The 18,234-nt window shown below is 39.5% G+C and overlaps 4 protein-coding genes and 1 long non-coding RNA gene across 7 annotated transcripts; 1 reads left to right on the plus strand and 4 right to left on the minus strand.

Annotated features, from left to right (window-relative positions):
• Positions 1–291: 291 nt before the first annotated feature.
• Positions 292–2,671, minus strand: LOC108813198 (patatin-like protein 6). Its single transcript, XM_018585686.2, has 2 exons — positions 1,117–2,671; positions 292–782 (listed from the first exon to the last, which is right to left on the minus strand). Exons 1-2 carry the CDS (start codon positions 2,275–2,277, stop codon positions 474–476), a joined length of 1,470 nt encoding a protein of 489 aa, XP_018441188.1. The 5' UTR covers positions 2,278–2,671; the 3' UTR covers positions 292–473.
• A 3,173-nt stretch (positions 2,672–5,844) lies between these two features.
• Positions 5,845–7,427, minus strand: LOC130496369 (uncharacterized). The gene is made up of 2 exons (XR_008935471.1): positions 6,243–7,427; positions 5,845–6,046 (listed from the first exon to the last, which is right to left on the minus strand). It is a non-coding gene; the product is annotated as an uncharacterized LOC130496369 (long non-coding RNA).
• A 76-nt stretch (positions 7,428–7,503) lies between these two features.
• Positions 7,504–9,038, plus strand: LOC108812414 (probable adenylate kinase 6, chloroplastic). The gene is made up of 4 exons (XM_018584667.2): positions 7,504–7,965; positions 8,130–8,270; positions 8,366–8,644; positions 8,740–9,038. Exons 1-4 carry the CDS (start codon positions 7,600–7,602, stop codon positions 8,875–8,877), a joined length of 924 nt encoding a protein of 307 aa, XP_018440169.1. The 5' UTR covers positions 7,504–7,599; the 3' UTR covers positions 8,878–9,038.
• A 9-nt stretch (positions 9,039–9,047) lies between these two features.
• On the minus strand, positions 9,048–12,052 carry LOC108812413 (uncharacterized). The gene is made up of 3 exons (XM_018584666.2): positions 11,038–12,052; positions 10,268–10,954; positions 9,048–9,921 (listed from the first exon to the last, which is right to left on the minus strand). Exons 1-3 carry the CDS (start codon positions 11,989–11,991, stop codon positions 9,343–9,345), a joined length of 2,220 nt encoding a protein of 739 aa, XP_018440168.1. The 5' UTR covers positions 11,992–12,052; the 3' UTR covers positions 9,048–9,342.
• Positions 12,053–13,598: 1,546 nt separating this feature from the next.
• Positions 13,599–17,746, minus strand: LOC108813426 (MAR-binding filament-like protein 1-1). Of its 3 annotated transcripts, none has more exons than XM_056989261.1 (5): positions 17,590–17,746; positions 16,686–16,932; positions 14,702–16,451; positions 14,171–14,377; positions 13,599–14,089 (listed from the first exon to the last, which is right to left on the minus strand). In XM_056989261.1, the coding sequence occupies exons 2-5, from the start codon at positions 16,907–16,909 to the stop codon at positions 13,766–13,768; spliced, it is 2,505 nt and encodes an 834-aa protein (XP_056845241.1). In that variant the 5' UTR covers positions 16,910–16,932; positions 17,590–17,746; the 3' UTR covers positions 13,599–13,765. The 3 variants fall into 3 exon arrangements, with proteins under 3 accessions (XP_056845241.1, XP_018441476.1, XP_018441474.1); XM_018585974.2 differs by having other exon boundaries at positions 14,702–16,457; XM_018585972.2 differs by lacking the exon at positions 17,590–17,746 and adding an exon at positions 17,186–17,342 and having other exon boundaries at positions 14,702–16,457.
• Positions 17,747–18,234: the final 488 nt, after the last annotated feature.

Consider the following 18,234-nt stretch of genomic DNA (forward strand, 5'->3'; position numbering starts at 1 on the left):
GTTGAGTAATATCGGTCTCTTGAGTCCTGAAACCGTTAAAGAAGACGTGCTGCTTTATACATAACGTTCCCTGCACCATGACTTCGGTCCATGCACACGCACAAGAAGGACAACACTTTTTTTATTGGCCGTGTAGCCGTTCCAATTTGGACCAACAAAGTAATTACAAAAGAATCAAGAAAACGACTTCTTCAGCGAAGCCCCCAATGAGTACGATTTCATAACAGCTTTGTGAAACGTTATATTCATCACGCTCCCAAGTTCACATCTCTGAGCTTACGTTACATCAAATTATTACGAAAAGATATCTTGTCTCCAATCATATTGAGCAAAAATCACACACCTTTTAGGATAATACTACTAGAATGGACGAGAATGAAACCTTTTCGAAGAAGATGTTTCGCTTTCTTCTCGGAACTCAAAAGTCAAAACATTAATCTATACAAATTAAGAAAAGAAGATGAATAATATATTCAAAACATGCAATCAATATCCTTGAAGATCGTCTTCTGAACAGTTCTTCTGTCGCTTGATTGCTTGAACGCTACAGTGGGAGCGATTCTGCAACTCCTTCTCTGGTGTTCGAGCACAAGCTCACCGGCTAACCAATCCAGCTTCTGGAAATTACTTTCTTCACTGATTTTTTTACCACCAAACATAACCGATTCCAGGTTCTTTTGCTTCAACATCTCTTCAGCAACTCCCACAAGCATATTCACATTGCTTGAACTAGCGTCCATGTCTATATTTGGTCTACACGGACCAAAGCTTGACCCATCCGCCTATTAATGTCACACAAATAGTGAAACTAGTAGTAATATCAAGATTCAACTTTCATGATCAGTATAAAGCATTCACGATTCTTGATCAGATTCAAGGTTTTTAGTATCACATTTTGGCCATAACGCAATGTTGCTAAGATTTTGAAAGTTATAGATAATTTAGCAAGAATTTTAATTATTTTTCTTTAACAATTTTGGAAACTAAACTAAAGTAAACTATTTTTTTTCCAATTTGGAAACCGTATACTAATGTTTCATTTGGCTATGCCCAATACCGATTAGCAACCAGAGCATTATCAATGACATTCATTACAAAAACCACATAAGCTTTTACCTGAATACGGACATAGTTACTCCTCCTCCACTGACCAAACGCCATGGAAACCGCCTGGTCCACGGTATCAGCTGCACTGTCAGCAGATATCCGAACCGCGGGTCGAGCCCATTGCTTAGCCTTCCACTTCATAACCTTATCACATTCATACTTAACATCCACCAACTGTCCCGTACCAAGAGACAACACAAGCAGATCTTCAACGCCTCTAACGAACGGAAACTCTTCCTTGTTATGCAGCACGTGAGTGATCGCAGCAGCCGTAGGATTACTCATCGCCAATCCACCATCGACCGCAACGCACCGTGTTTTACCATCCACCGATCTCATCTCCACAGGCTCGAACACTCCCGGCTCGGCCCACGTGGCTCTACAAACCTCCCGCAGCTTGAAATCGTAGCCGTCCTTTTCCAATGCGTCGGCGCGCGAGAAAAGGAACGGCGCGGAGCTCGTGAGGTCGTAGCAAGGAATCAGAACCGGTTTAAGCGTGTCCTTGAGCGTCAGCTCAGCGAACGACTCCATCGATTTCTCTAGCTTCTTGGAACCACCCGACCCGGTTTTCATCACCCGGTTTAGTATCCTCCCGGTTCCAGACGTTGGTTTATATAATCTCTTCCCGTTATTCACTAGGAACCTCCACGTGTCATCCGCGTTAAAGATCGGACGGTCACCGTCGCTCGAAGCGAAAAGCATCGCCGTGAAAACCCCACCGATGCCTGAACCGGAAGCGACGTCGAAGTAGTCGGCGATTCTGGCGTTCGGGTCACCCGACTTCGTTTTCAACGCTTGCTCCAGATAAGCCAGAGCCTTCCCGGGTATTATCCCTCTCATCCCGCCGCCGCCGTCGATGCTCAAAACACAGACTTTACCTCTCTGGTTCTTGACTGACCCCGAAACGACGCCGTTCATAACCGTCGGTGGTGACGTTTCCTCCTCTGGGCTCATGAGCTTCGGGGGGTCATCATTGTACCCGAAAAGGAACTTGCTTTCAAGAATGGAGAAAATCTCGTAGCTGAGCTTATCGGTATCGATGCTCGGTTCCTGCATCTCGGTCGCCGCTGCTGCCACTTCGCCGTTGCTCTGTTTTATTAAATGATGCTTAACGGTGGCCGACGGAGATCTTCCTATGGGATCAGCTGGTTTGTTGTGTACTCTTTGCATCGTGATAAAAAACAGAGTATTTAATAAAGAATCTATTACACACTCTCTCTAGGCATTATCGACAAGACAGAACCCTAAATACAAATCTAATGTGTCATAAGAAACACGAGAACAGAGAGTATGAACAGTCTCCGTCGTAACAGTTCTTACAGAAGGGAGATGACAAAGTGAAGTAAAGAGTAAAGACCAATACTTTTCTTCTTCTTCTTCTTCTTGTCTCTGTCTCTCTTTATGGGAGAATGATTCTATCTAAAATACGCCTTGTGAAGACAAAAAGAGTTAAAAAAATGACGGAGTGAAGTAGTAAGCAAGAACGCAGAACCTGCAAAGGATCTATTTTTATACTCTTGATTCTTGAATATCTCTCACCACGCGTGACTTTTTTGTTACATAGGAATTTAACAAAGGAATGAACCATAAATAATAAAGAACGCGAACTGCAGTTGCATACGTACGTATTATAATGTTTTTTCTTTTTTTAAGGTTCCGTGAGAACAATTTAAATGTATTATTATGTTTGTGTACCTGCGTACGTTAATGTTTTTTAAGTTTCCGGGGGAATAATTTAAATGTATTATTATGTTCGTGTACCTGCCAAATATTCCAAAAAATTTAGAATTTGATGTGTGTGTTTTTGCTGAAAAGTCATTCTATAATCATGTAATATGGTGGGGATAAGGACGATAAGGTGGTTGTTAACTTGTTACATATTAATACAAAGACCAATAATACATATAGTTTCTTCTATCATGATTAATTAAAATGATTTATTTATATACTTAAAAGAGAGAATTAATATACCAATAGTGTGCATGTTATACACCTCCTGCTATTCAAGAAGAAAATTTTCAGTAAACCTTGACCAAATTCTATACACAGAAGTTAGTAATTACGGTAAACGATATTTGCCTCTGATTGAGATGATCAAAGCCAATGATGCCGCTACATATATGTGCTCACAGTCCGTCAGTATCAACTCAAATGGACCGGAGGAATTCCAAAAAACAACCAATGTGAAAAAAATTCCAAAAGACATAAAACAGTATGGCTTTTACCTTCAAATGCGTAACACATTCATTATATGTGCAGTAGGTAGGGTCCCAAAGCTACAGACAACAACAAAGTTTCCAAAGCTAGAGACAATAATAACCAAAGAGTAAGACCAAGACTTAGGTTTACCCCCTATGGTGAACCTTTAAATTCACCACTCCCTTTAAATCCAATCAAAATACCATGTAGATAATTAAATAAAAAATATTAAATTATAAAAAAACAGTTTAAAAAGGAAATAACGTTAATTTTAATAACGTTAACTAAATACTAAACCCTAAATTTAAATTCTAAAGCAAAACCTATACCCTAAACCTAAATCTTATACCCTAAATCCAAACTATATATCCAAAACTCAAATTCTAAACCCTAAATCCAAACGCTATACCTAAACCTATTATATATCCTATACCCTAAACCCAAATCCTATACCCTAAACCCAAACTATATACCCTAAACCCAAACCATATACCCTAAACCCAAATCTTATTCCCTAAACCCAAATCGTAAATCCTAAAGCCAAATTCTTAAGTTTAGGGTTTGGGTTTAAAGTGTAGAATTTAGGTTTAAGATATACGTTTTGAGTTTAGGGTATAGGATTTGGGTTTAGGGTATAGGATATATGATCGATTTAGAGTATAGGGTTTGTATTTAAGGTTTATGGTTTGGGTTTAAAATTTAGAATTTGAGTTTAGGGTATATGATTTGGGTTTAGGGTATAAATTTTGGGTTTAGGGTATATACTTGGGTTTAGAATTTATGATTTAGGGTTTAGGGTTTAGTTTGCATCATTAAAATTGACTTTATTTTTCTTTTTAACTATTTTTTAATAATTTAATATTTTTTATTTAATTATCTACATGACATTTTGATTAGATTTAAGGGGAGTGGTGAATTTAAAGGTTCACCATAGGGGGTGAACCTAAGTCTTGTCCAAAATGCATAGTACTTGATACGTTGCCTAGAACTCTTCTTATTAGTGGATCACATGTGGTATGATTTGGTCATATCATATCTCAAATTAAATTCACCACTCTGTTATTAAGCTATCTGGACAGTGACAATTAATTAAGGTCAATCACGAGCTCTAATAACTGTGATCTCAGTCACTTGACAATCAAAGGAAATCATCTATATTATGGATATCAATCCCTTTGATTGTGTAATTTGTATTTACTCTATACTTCTTTTAATATCTAACCGTGATCTCATAGTTTAAATAAGCAGGTTTGTGCATCCAGCATGCATTTTTTTGGTCAGATGAACACAAACCTTCATTTTTCGTTTCTGATTTCAGTCCAAAAACAACAAAAGCCTAATCCATATGAATCTAATACCATGATAAAATTTGGCTTGATTTTTTTTTGTCTCTTTGAATTCTACGACTTCTTCTTGTCCTTATTATTTCAACTTCAGTACATAGATATGATCTTAATATTCAAACCTACTCTAAGGGATCAACTTATGTTCTGACTCCCAATAATATGAATAAGCTTCAAGATATCAACAAAGTCCTTGCCAACGTCAATGGTCCTATGTTATAACACATATAAATAACTTAATTAATATCCATAACTTGGTTCCATATCTACCCCAAAAGTAAAAAAACACAAATTTCTGCCATCGATCACGCGAAAAGAATATGAAGCACAATGATAAAGACATGTTTAGTGGTGTAATAGGACTCTTGTCGCAACAAGAATCTAGTGTAGAATTGATTCACATGAATTGATTATTGTTCACTAACGTAAGAATAATATATAATAATTAATGGTACAATTAATTATTGTAGATTTCATTATCAGTTATCTACCATTGTATAACTGTATGTTCTTACGTTAGTGAACTATATAAACAATTCATAATCAAAAGGATAATATTATTAAGAAATTTAACAACAATGGTAGTGATCCCTATAGTTATACGGTAGGTAAGAAATAGTGAGCATTGAAACAAAGTTGGTGAGATTGGGCACCGACGGGGGTAGAGGTCGACGTCACTTTTGGTCCCCGTAATCACCGCTCTTTCTTTTGTTCTTACACAAATCCGAACTGTTGATGTTAAGAAAGCTTTTTGAGTCTTTTTTTGTTCTTTTGTTCCGCATTTGTCGCTGCTCTCGTGACTACACTTTTGACTTCTTTGCAACAAATTTTACTCTCTTATTTTTGTTTTTTACCATAATTTAACAAGTGTGTGCTTAGCTATCCCGTGATACTTGATCCGTTTCATGTTTGATACGTAGCAACTACATGACAAAAACGCAAGACTGAATGCCATCTCTTATTGTTATTGGCCTTCTTGACTTCTTCTAACAAGACCCAAAGAGTCAAGTTGGGGTAATATGCTTCCGACCAGAATCGACAGCTTTGAAACCAGAAGGACGAAGAAGTAACTTAATGGACACTGGAGTGATAAAAATTAATCTGACGAACACAAAAGAGCCAAAAGCTGTAGTACTACTAGTAAACCTTTTTTGTCCATAATAGTAACCCAACTATGTTTTCATTTTCTTGATAGTAACCTTTTAAAGATTTTTTTTTATTGAGTTTCATGTTTTATGTTTTCAAAACATCTCTATCGAATGCATGTGTTAATGTGTTGAGCATTTGTACCTTCAAACAACTCAACTGAATACAAGACGAGAAGGTACAATTTTGAACTTGCAAAGTTCTCCAATAAACCTGATGTTGTTTCCATTTTTCATCTGGTCCTAGTCCTACTGCACAAATTGAATTTGCAACTCCTTCAGATAGTATATATCAAATCCAAAATAACTGTTCATAATGGAATATTGAAAGTATAATTAAGCACTTAAAACAAGGTATGTTGGTTTCTCCAAATGGCAAAATCTGCAAGCACGAAATTTTTCAACAAGCAAAGCATGTTACTCTGAGATAGACAGTTAAGCTACGCACGTTTTCACATATTGGAAACCAGCCCAAGCCCATGGAGAAACCAACAATGATATGGAGGTCCAAGAGTCCTCAGCTCACCAGCTCGACAACACACGCAGAACATGTGACTGACTAGCTGCACAGACAAAGAAGACAAAACCGGTCAACAACAGAAAGACAGAGCTGGGATCCATAAAAGCAAAAGCAACCTCAACAACAGCTCAGCAAATGGCTAATAGATTTGCTATCCTAGAGGATGAAGCGGCTTAGATCATTAAACCTAGGATGCTTCATCTTTTATCACTGCTCTGCTTTTTATCACATTGTAAATGTGTTCCTATGAGAGAAAGAGTGAGAATATAAAGTAGTATGCCATTCAGTGATAGATAATTTTATCTTTTGCATTTGCAGCTTGCTTATTTGATTTAGGCTCTGCTTTCTCCAACGAGACTGCTTGAACAAATGCCTTCGAGAAACAATGCATTGAACATAAAAATGATGAAGATGTTACTATACAACATAGTAGAAGATGTTATTCTAGTACTGATGATGTCTTTCATATGTTCAGAACTGGTGAGGTCCTTTGATAATACTGATGAAGATGTTACTATCTTCTATTACTCCAACATAGTAGAGCTCCAGAAGAAGTTATAGGGTACTGCGCTTTTTCGTGGCCTTTGAGTTTCTGTCTGCATCTAATTCATCCATAGAAAGAAAGACTTTCAAGAGAAAACTCTTTGTACACCTCTGATGAAGTAATGATCATATCTGTCAGAAAACATGAATAAGGCAGAAAGAGAAGGTATCAAATACTGAAAGAGAGCAGAGAGACACAAGAGCAAAGCAGATACAGAGGATAACAAGAATTAGGAAACAGAGGCCACACTGATCAGCTAGCTGCTTGTATATCTGAGCCCTTCGCGCTGCTCCTCGTTAATCTGCTTTTAACTTCTTAATAACTGCTGTATTGTGCTTGATGCTAGAATCCAGAGTCCTAAGATACGCTGTATCTGCAACAGGGAGGACTCAAAAGTCTCAGCAGCAACTCAAACTAGAGACTCCAAACCAGAATCATACGAAGCCGTTCGCTGCCAAAGACTACGGCATAAAGACATGACACGTGAGTTCCAAAACAAAAAAAAAAAGAAAAGAAAAAAGACATGACACGTTTTTTATTAGATGATCGTAGAAGAACTCAACTGTTAGATGATCAATATAGAGAGTGACATAAAGACATGACATGTTTTAAGTCACGAGTCAATAATTAATTAAATAAAAAAAATGAAAACTTTACATTTTTCTCCGATCCTCAAAAGCCTCTCTCTGACCTTGGAATGCACACAAACCATCAAATTCATTCACCTTTGTTCTCCTCCTCATGGCGGTTTCTCACCGTCTCTTCAGGCTGTTCTCGCCGTTGACGGCGGAAAAGAATAATCTTTCTTCTTTATTGATCAGGTCTCTGTCTTCTTCTTCTTCTTCTTCATCGTCTTCTTCTTCGCATGGGCCATCGCTGGATCCTGAGATCGATATCAAGGAAGCTGCGGCGGAGCTGGAAAAGTCTTCCTCTCCCTCTCCGACTCCGTCCAAAGGTAGAAACTTTCACTGGGTGTTTCTTGGATGTCCCGGTGTTGGTAAAGGCACCTACGCCTCTCGTCTCTCTACCCTCCTCGGCGTTCCTCATATCGCCACCGGTGATCTCGTACGCGAAGAGCTTTCCTCCTCTGGTCTCCTCTCCTCTCAGGTTTAAACCTATAATTTCAAATTTAGGATCTTTTGGTTATGTTGTCAATAGATTCTATGATCCTGAGGATGTGTCTGAATAATCTAGAAACATAATCTTTGTTTGTTGTGTCTTGTCTGCTGAGAAAAACAGTGTTTTACATTTTTGTCTGAATTGGTTTGTAGCTAAAGGAGCTTGTTAACCATGGCAAATTGGTTCCTGATGAATTCATTATAAGCTTGTTATCAAAGCGTCTCGAAGCTGGCAAGAAGAAGGGTGAATCTGGTTACATTCTTGATGGTTTTCCAAGAACCGTGACACAAGCCGTGAGAGCAGTTCTCTTCAATTTAAGACATATCTTGCAGGAGCTCTGCTTTTAAAAGCCCCTTGACATCATCCTCATCCTGTGTGTGTCTTGTAGGAAATACTGGAGGGAGTAATTAATGTGGATCTAGTGATCAACCTGAAGCTAAAGGAAGAGGCACTAGTTGCGAAATGTCTAGGGAGAAGGATTTGCAGCGAGTGTGGTGCAAACTATAACGTTGCATGCATTGATATCAAAGGTGGTGATGATGATTCTGGTCCTAGAATGTATATGCCTCCGCTTCTTCCTCCACCAAACTGTGAATCTAAGCTTATAACCCGAGCTGATGACACTGAAGAAGTTGTCAAGGAAAGACTCAGGGTTTACCACAAAATGGTGTGTTGTTTCTCTTTTCTCTCCACCTTCATAGAATGAATGACCAATGTTTTATATATCATAGAGTTAAACAAGGTTGGTCCTTTTGTACACAGACTCAACCAGTGGAGGAGTTCTACAGGAAGCGTGGGAAGCTGCTTGAGTTTGAATTACCAGGTGGAATCCCACAGTCATGGCCGAAACTACTTAGGGCGTTACACCTTGAAGATGATAAACAGTCTGCAATAGCCTAGTCTCTCTATATCTCCACAACCTTTTTCCTACATTCTTTGCTCGAGCAAATCCTCCTCGTGCATATGCTTAAAATAGTTAATAAAAGAGATACATGTCCCTATTATTTTTACATCACAACTAATGCATACATTATATAGTGAAGTTTCTTTTTTTGTTTGGATTCTAGTCGTTGACAATAATATTCTTTTACTCTGAAATCTGAACCAATGCTCATCTTTCGCAATGTTCACTGAGAAGTACAAAAAGGTATACGAAGTATTGGGACGCAACTTACAAGTGTATTGCTTGAACAAGCTTGAACTCTCTTCTTTCATCAAGAAATAAATCAAACACGGATCCGAAAAACAAAACCATACATGTTGATGTGGACTAAGGAAAACGTTGTTGATCAACGCCTCTTAAATATCTTGCTCGATCATGGTGAGCGCTTTTAGTCCTGACGGTTGAACCTGAAGCAGCTTTGGTTATGACGGAACAGATTCTGCCAGTTCTTGTAGTTTCTTCAGACCAAAGGTGGCTATTAGTTCCATGGAGACAAAACATTCTTTAGCCTCTTCTTCTTCGCCTTCTTGTTTGAGACCGCATGTGAGTTTAAGCTTCTCTGCTTCGGATTCTGCTTCCTGTGCTTCCTCAAGTAGAAGATTAGCTTCTTCGAGATCACTCAGCTCCAGAGCAGCTGATCTCTCGGCTTTTGCAGTGCCACTGTCAATCCTCAACCTCTGGAATCTGCTGACAGACAATTCCGTTTCTTTCGACAAAATCAACCTCTCTAACTCTTGTAACCTCTTGATTGTTTCTTCAATCTCCTGCTCTGCTTTTTCGAGCTCAGAGTTCGCTTGCCCTGTTTCGATCTGTATCTTATCCTTCTCCAGATTTAAGGACTTAAGTTCTGCTGCTATTCTTCCAGCTTCTTTGAAATTTCTTGTCGACGCAGCCACTTTCTTCTCTGCTTCAAGCTCCGGCATCCGCTTCTCTATGAACATAATTTTATCCATGAAAGATGTAATGTTCTGTTGGATAATCGACTTTCTAGAAGATTGCTCCTGTAAACAAAGAGACAAGATAGATAAGGACTTGTACAAAATACTGATGGCAGCTACTCTAAACTAAAACTGTACAGTGAAATTGCAAGATGACATTTACATGATTCAATACCATACTATTTAACAGTCATTAAGCATTTTTTTCTCAGAGCATAGGTGAGGAAAAGACCTGTTAAAACATGTACCACCTGACTAAAGAGAGACTATCTTCCAATAAAAAGCACTATGTGGATAAGTAACTATAGATATATTCCCTTGTGTATAATCTTGTTCAAACATGAATAGAGGGTGGAACAAGATTCATAACATATCATGTTGCAGAAAAGAAAGGAAGAAGATGAAATACCTTTAGTGACTCTCGGGTACTGGAAACCTCCTCCTGTAGCCTCTGGACTTCCTCAGAAAGCTTCTCTTCGATGTTTACAAGCTTGGCTCTCTCTTCTCTAGTCTTCGACACATATGACATGAGAGTTTTTCGCAATTTAATAACTTCCTCATATTCATTTGCTTCATCCGCTGAAACACTGACAAGTTCACGGAGTTTGGCTCCTCTCTCCTTCTCAGACGCCACGAACTCGTCCACCTCTCTCTTTTTCCTTGACAAACCTTCAGTCTCCGCATCAACCTGGGACAAACCCGTTTGCAAATCGCTAAACATCTTATCCATGCTTGTTTGCAACTCCTTGTAGCCAGAGACCACACTGTTAATTCTCTCCTCAACTGCCTTTATCTGAGAATCGTTCTCGTCGATCTCCTTCTCCTTTGCCTTCACCAGAGCAAGCAGCTCCTCAAGCTCATCAGACAAATGCTCTTTCCTCTTACGCAGCATCTCCTTTTCCTTCATCTCTTGCTCAACAGATCCCTCAAGAGTATCGTTCAACGACAGCCTAACGTTATCAACAATGACAGACTCTATATCCAGTTCCACTTTCCTCACCTCTACATCTTCGCAACATGAATTCCATTTCACCATTTCCTCTACACAAAAACCATCTGCCTTCTCCAGAATCGACTCTGCCTCATTCTCAGCATCCTATAGAGATATATCAATCACAGAACGAACACACTTATGAATCTCTCTCCTAGCTACAATGCAACAAACAATGAATCTCATACCGTGCAAAATCCGCGAAGCAGAGAGGCGGATTCTTCTTCAGCTGCGATCTGAGAGAGGAGGACTTCCTCCATCTTGGATTCAACAGCGTCGCAATCGGATTCTGCTTGACGGAGCAACGCCACGAGAGAGAGCTTATCTCTCTCGGCAGCGGCGAGGCTCTCGCTGATCTTTTCGGCCGCGTCGAAATCCTCAGCCTCGATGGCTTCCTCGAGCTGCTTCTCGAGCTCGTCGTGGGCTTTGGAAGCTAATCTGAGACTCTCGGACGCTCGCCTTCTCTTCCTGATGGCGCTCTTGCGAGAGGAAGTGACGGAAGCTGCCGAGGCACGTGCTCGCGTCAGCTTCCCTTCGATCTGAGCCTTGACCGAGTCTAAAGGCTGATCAGATTGTTGGCTAACGGAATCCGATAACAGACTGACGGAATCAGTTACTTGATTGACGGAATCAGCCGATAACTGACTGACGGAATCAGTTACTTGATTGACGGAATCAGCCGATTGTTGACTGACGGAATCCGTTACTTGATTGACGGAATCTGATAACTGACTGACGGAATCGGCCGATTGTTGACTGACGGAATCCTCGTTGTCTTCATCGTCGTTGATCTCGTGCCTCCCGTATCCGATTCTCAACCCGCCGGCTCTTTTCTTCCTCCGAGACACCTGACGCTTCACGCAGGAGGAGGAAGAAGAAGACGGTAACGGGGGTGGACGAGTAACTGCCTCAGCTACGTGTTGGACCGGACTCACTATCGTTAAGTCGGAGAACATATCTTCGTCCAGAGGCTCAGACATCGTCTCCGTCGCCTCTGCAGGCGAAGGAGCCGTGATCAGTGTCGCCTCCGAAGGCGGCAAAACTGCGGATGCGTTGTCGGTGCTATCGGGGAACTGAGAGGACGACGGCGTAAATAGCTCCATCCCCTCAAACAGTGAATCCATATCGTCGCCACCGTCCATCGCAGATCTGATCACCACCGGTGAATTCAAAGGAGCTGAGTGGATCTGTATTTGTTGCTCAATTGAATCTCACTTTATTTAATCAAATTAAATTAATTGATCCGTTTGTATAAATGGGCCGAATTTTAAATTGGGCTTAGACTATACACATACGTACGGCTTTTTCATCATGTTTTCTTGTCTGAAACTCTTTGTAAAGGAGGTTAAGACATGTAGGAAGTTGATTGTATTATTACCTTAATGTCAGTGGAAGTAATGTGTCCCATGTATATATTAAGAGAGTGGGCTGCATCTCAAAAGATGGAAAGTTTTTAGCACCAACATCTATCTCTGTTTTTCTTGTAGTATATTATATAAGAGTTTTTTCCGGTTTTTATTGAATCATGAGATGGCATTGATTGATGTTCACAGGCTGTAGCTGTAAATAAATTGGGCAAGTGAAAAACAGCCACGCAGATGACAGCAGCACTGACCATACTTTTTCCCAAACCCAGATAGCAATGTTGGATGGCTTTAGAGCGGTAAACTGGGCGAGTCCACGTCCATTAGCCCGTATCCATTTGTCCATTTATTGTTTGTGGACAGAGAGTGACCATGTCCATTAGAATCATGTCTATTAAGAACCATATCCACTAAAACCCATATTTTTATGGGTTGCCACAAAGTCCATAATGGACCATATATGAAAACTTTAGGTTTTAATTTATAAGCCTACAATTATATATACAACCCGATTTTACGGTTTTGGCGAGAAAACCCAATTTTGCGATTTTGACGGAAAAAATAATTTTGCGGTTTTGGCGGAAAAATCGATTTTACGGTTTTGGCGGAAAAACCCGATTTTGTGGTTTTGACGGGAAACCCCGATTTTGCGGTTCTGACGGAAAAATTGATTTTGCGATTTTAACGGAAATACTTGATTTTGCGGTTATGTCGGGAAAATTCGAATTTTTAGTTCTGACATGAAAATTCAATTTTTAGAAATCCTAACATTTTGAGAGGAAAACTCAATTTTTAAAACCGTAGTTTTGGAGTCCATTGGACAGTCCATGTCTATAATGTCCAAAACCATATAAACCACTTTTTAAATAGTCATCCAAATTTTGTCCATTTATAATCCATGGAAAATATGGGTTTGTCCATATTAAGCCCATTTAAATATGGACATGGACGACCAATGGACGACCCGCCCATTTGACACCTATAGATGGCTTGTAAGAGCCTCTGGTGCTGGCTAGCTTTTATGTAATCATCACTCAGCAGGATAATCGGTTTAGTCTCTAGTCGATTATATGAGAAAGATATGGAGAATACTATTGAAGTAGTAAGTAGTTCATCTATTTTTTTTTTTTTGGTTTGACCTGCATTTGTGGGACATACACATTGATGGAGAGTGTCTTAGTCATCGCATGTACAGAAGCACAAAGCTTGATATTCTACTTGAACACCAGATAGAAAGTAAGTGCTGGTAGTTTGAGCTTGTGTAGATGGCTTTGATTATGGACTAGTATTTTGGTTTAAGAACCTAATCATGTTGTATTATAGATAGGCTTGGTGAATCTTATCATCCAAGTACAGTTCAAATACCTTACCAAACCCTTATGTTCGTCCACAAATGTTAAATTTTATTAAGCCCTCGAAATACAAATCAAAAACTTTGAGAAAAAAAAAACAATCTAAAAGAACAATCATCTATCAAACCTAAACAACCCCTAAAGACCGAAACAAGAGCATGAGAGAAGCATACGCCCTGTACATATTTATTCTATAGTCTTTATTGGACTAAGAAATCGTTATATGAGAAGTCAGTAGTACCCGAGAGAAGATCGAAATGCTTGCTTCCAAGTGTATCCTTTAGTATCGTGATCTGACCTTCCTTGTAAAGCGTCTCCTCTTCCAACCTCTCAACCTCCTTCTTCAGCGTTTCCTTATCCGACTCCAACTCCATGTTTCTCTTTCTGCACTCGTTCACTTCCTTACACATCTCCTCTCTTTCCTCCACCACTCTTGGTAACGTAACTTTCATGCTGGACAACTGTTTCGCAGCTTCTTGGAGATTGGTTTCAAGCCTGTTCACGTTCTCGTCCTTCTTCACCATCTGGTGTCAAGAATCATCACATTATAAGTCAACATGACACTCCTCATGAGCAACAAAAATAAAGTAAAATATTTGAAGTACCTGAAGCTTGAGGTCTTTTAATTGGTGGCTGTTTACTGAAAGGTTGTCTAAGACGTTTTGGATTTCACGTCTTAGAACTTCGTTACCACGTACTCCTGTAGCTACTTCTGCGTGAAGCTGCTCGATCTCTTGTTCCATGGAGTACAGTTTCTCTCTTAACAAACTTGTGATTAGACTCTCTGCTCTCAGTTCAGCTTTGAGGAACTTCTAAAACCAGGCAAAAGGTGAAACACTTAGCACAGATAAAACATGTAATAAACCCAAGTTCAAATGAATATTAGTAATATTCATTTAATATTCTAAAAATCGGTCTAAGCGGTTCTAGGCCCTGCTAGACAGCAAATCAGATCTAAACGAAATGATTTTTAAAAACAAAACAGTCTAGCCTTCAAAAATTGAAGTTCAAATCAATATTAGTAATATTCTAAAAATTGGTCTAGATGTTAAAAAAATTTCTGTAAAACGCCTAACCACTGCCTAGCGATTTCTTGAATATTAAATATTATCAAATGAGATTTTGGACAAACTCACCTCCACAGATTGGTTGATTGGCTCACTAGGCCTAGCAGGTGATTCTGAGTTTGATGCAATATTCTCATTGGACTTCTCAAGAAGTAAGCTGGTGACTGTCTGCAAACTCCTCTTCAGGTTTTCAGTTCCACGCCTTACTCCATGGACATTCATCTCAGATTCAATCAGAAACTGTTCACTCAATCCGCTATGCGTGTCTTGAGCTAAGCTCTCTCTGATGAACTTCAAGAGCTTGTAACATACCTGCATGCTCTCATTCAACATCGAGACTCCTTGGTCTTGCAAGAGGCACACACGCATCTTCATCTCATTATCTAGCTTCAAGGTCGCCATAGCGTCGTCGTCACCCTCTTGGCCTTTCACTCGACTCCGCAAACAAGTGTTCTCTATACGAAGAGTCTCAGCTTCGAGCTTCATCAATTCCAGCTCTTTTCTAAGCGAGAACTCAACCCCTGACAACCTTATCTGTTCTGGCTTGGTGAAACCATCTCTGAGTCCCTGAATAGTCTTCTCCTGCTCTCTGCATGTTCTTAGAAGCCTCGTCACAGACTTGTGCAGCTCCTTACACTCCTTGTCTTTCTCTTCGAACATTCTCCTCACGCAATCAAGATCTCCCGTCGCTTCGCCGTAACTCTCTTGCAACTCGGAGAGGTTTTGGACAAGATAAACATTCTCTCGACGCGTCTCCTCTGCTGTCTCGCTCAGCTCGGTGACCTTCTCCTCCATCTCTCTCAGCATATCCATCCGCTCGGTTTCCTTCTCGTGAAACGTCGCTACTTCTCTCTGGAGCGAGACGTTGTGCTCGGCTAGCTCCCTGACCCGCTCTCTCAGCCTCTTCTCCTCCGTTTGAAAGTTCTCTAGCTTTGAACTCCACTCTATCGACCTCCTATCGAGTTCTTTCTCAAGACCGAACTCTAACTCGCTCTTCTCTTTCTCTAGTCTCTTTATATGAAGCTCCGAGTCTGTCTTTAGGCGTTTGATCTCTTCCTTGGAAGAAGCTCTCTCGTCTATCTGTGACCTCAAGAGGCTCAAGACTTCGAAAGCTAGGCCTACCCTCTCCTCTTCGATTTGTCTAACATCGTCAAAGTCACAACACTTCTGCTCGTTTAGTTCTTGAGAAAGCAGCTTCACTCTCTTCTCAGCTTCTTTATACTTCTTCTCTAGCTCAGTACTGTTCTTACCGTGCGAGAACACCTCTTGCTCTTCCTCCTCCACGTGGTCATCCTTGTAATAATAACCATTATTTATGTGTTCAGCAAGTGGGAGAAGATTGGCGAAAACATCCAACTCATGCGAGCCGTAACTCAAGGCCTTCGACTTAGACTTGCCGTGAGTGTGAGTGTGGGTGCGAGTGTGAGAGAGTCTTTCCATGACGCTTCTCGCGAGCGAACGAGCTGATGCTGCATCGTTGTTCATACGATTGTTGTTGTTGTTGTCGGAGTGTCGTCTCTCTTTGACAATGTCTGATATCGTTGTTGGTGAATTGATTTGAACTCGAGGAGGAAGCTTCCTTCCTTTGAGGATGTTGTTGCTACTACCTGAGGAGTGGTTGCTTAGCGAAGAAGAACCGCTCTTTTGCTTACTGTGATGATGAAGAAGATGATGATGATGCTCTTCTCCATCTATGAAACGGTCCAAGACTTGGCTTGAGACGTTACTAGAACAAGTTGATAAAGTTCCAGATGAATCATGTACTTTGTACTTGTGAGTTTGTTCTGCTTTCTTGCTTTGGCTCTCCGGTGTAAAAAATCTGAAACTAGAATCAAGTTAGTTTATAAAAAGTCATCGATAAATCGGCCCTAAACGAAACAATTTTCTTTTTAAAAACGGGAACAATATTAAAAAATGGGGCTAGCTAGACGTCCGTCTAATTAATAATCTCTTATGAAGAAGGTAACTAAAGCCTTTCTTGAAGATTGCAATGTAACAAACAGTTTTACAAAAGAAGAGTAAGACGAGAAGCAAGAAAAAAAAAAGAACATACCGAGATGATTGGTTTCGCTGTCTTGTAGCGATTGGATCATTTGAGGAAGTTCCATCAACGAGAAAAGCTGCGGAAGAAAACGAATGACTTCTTCTAAGAGCCTGACCACTCTGAGACTTTATGGCACCACCACCCTTTGGAGTAGCTTCTGTTTCTTTTCCCCGGCGAGTTTTTTTATCATTGCCATTACCAGATGACGATTTGAAAAAGAAAAGCTTCTTCATCTCCCAGTGTTAAACAAGGCAAGCTGGAATCAAAAATTTATGTTAATAAAAAAAGAAGAAGCAGATTAATACTAACAAAAGAGTAAGAAAAAAAATTAAAGGCAAATGGCACAAACAGGTCATAGAAGTGATGCTGATTTGATTGCTACATGGAAAGGATTAGACATGGTAATCATGAAACACTAACCCAAAGTGTTGCGAATTAAGAAAAAGAAAAAAGAAAAAAAAAAACAGAACAGAACAGAGCAGAGAAGAGTGTTGCAAAGTGAAACCTACTTAAACTACTTCCTTGCATTGCTTTGATTGCTTCTCGATGAGAATGATTCAACCATAATTTTTAGCTTTTTGACTGATGATGAGATAATAGGTTAAAAATAGAACCAAGATCAAGATCAAGATCGAACAGAGTCTTTTTTAAATATAACGAAATTGTCAGAGAGTTTCTGACAGATCCGTAAACATCGAGTTGCTGTTGCAACTCAAAGCTAAAAAGACTAAAATATCCTTAAAACATTTCACCTACCAAAAACTAAACCCTAGAGACACGTACCAAAACAGAACATATTTTCAAGAATATATCGAACGTGAGACCAAGCGGCGGAGAAATTGAACAGGATTGAAAAAGAAATATAAACAAAAATTATCGAAAGGAGACTATCCATGGAGTTATGAAGTTATACCAAAAGCAGAGAGATTCTCCAGAATCGAGTATCGAGAAGAATCTTCTCAGAAGATGGAGGGAAACTGAATCAAAAAACGATGAAGAATCCGAAACAGTAATCGAGGTTTTTATGACGGCGTTAGTTTACGTACACTATTGTAACAGAGATTCGAACAGACAAGGTGACGACAAAACAAATGGTTTTCTCCGAAAATAGGGTTATGATAAAAGGGTGTTTATGGAATTTGCGCTGATAAAGCCTTTCCAGAGGAGCGGCCCGCTTGGCTTATCTTTGCGTGGGCCCAATTGTGTTAGCTGTTTGGTTATCAAGCACTCGAAATTGTTTGGGTTTCTTTTTTTTTAGATTAAAAATGATAATTAATAGTGAAAAGTATAATTATATTATATATAGTTATTCTGTGGGCTTTTGCAGTTGTTTTAGTCTTTTGAATTTTCAATAATAAAATGTTTTGCTAAAGATGATAATAAAATAAAACATATTATAGTAAATTGCAACAAAGTTGTTATAAATTTTGGTGGATTTTGTTGATAAATGGTAGTATTTGTTTCTTCTTCAACCAACCAAACAACTGAAATTGATCAGAGAATTTAATGAAATTAATAGGCACGTTTGATTTTACTTTCATAGAATCATATTAATTTA

This window comes from Raphanus sativus, chromosome 6 (assembly GCF_000801105.2).
Source record: "Raphanus sativus cultivar WK10039 chromosome 6, ASM80110v3, whole genome shotgun sequence".
Lineage (NCBI taxonomy): Eukaryota > Viridiplantae > Streptophyta > Magnoliopsida > Brassicales > Brassicaceae > Raphanus > Raphanus sativus.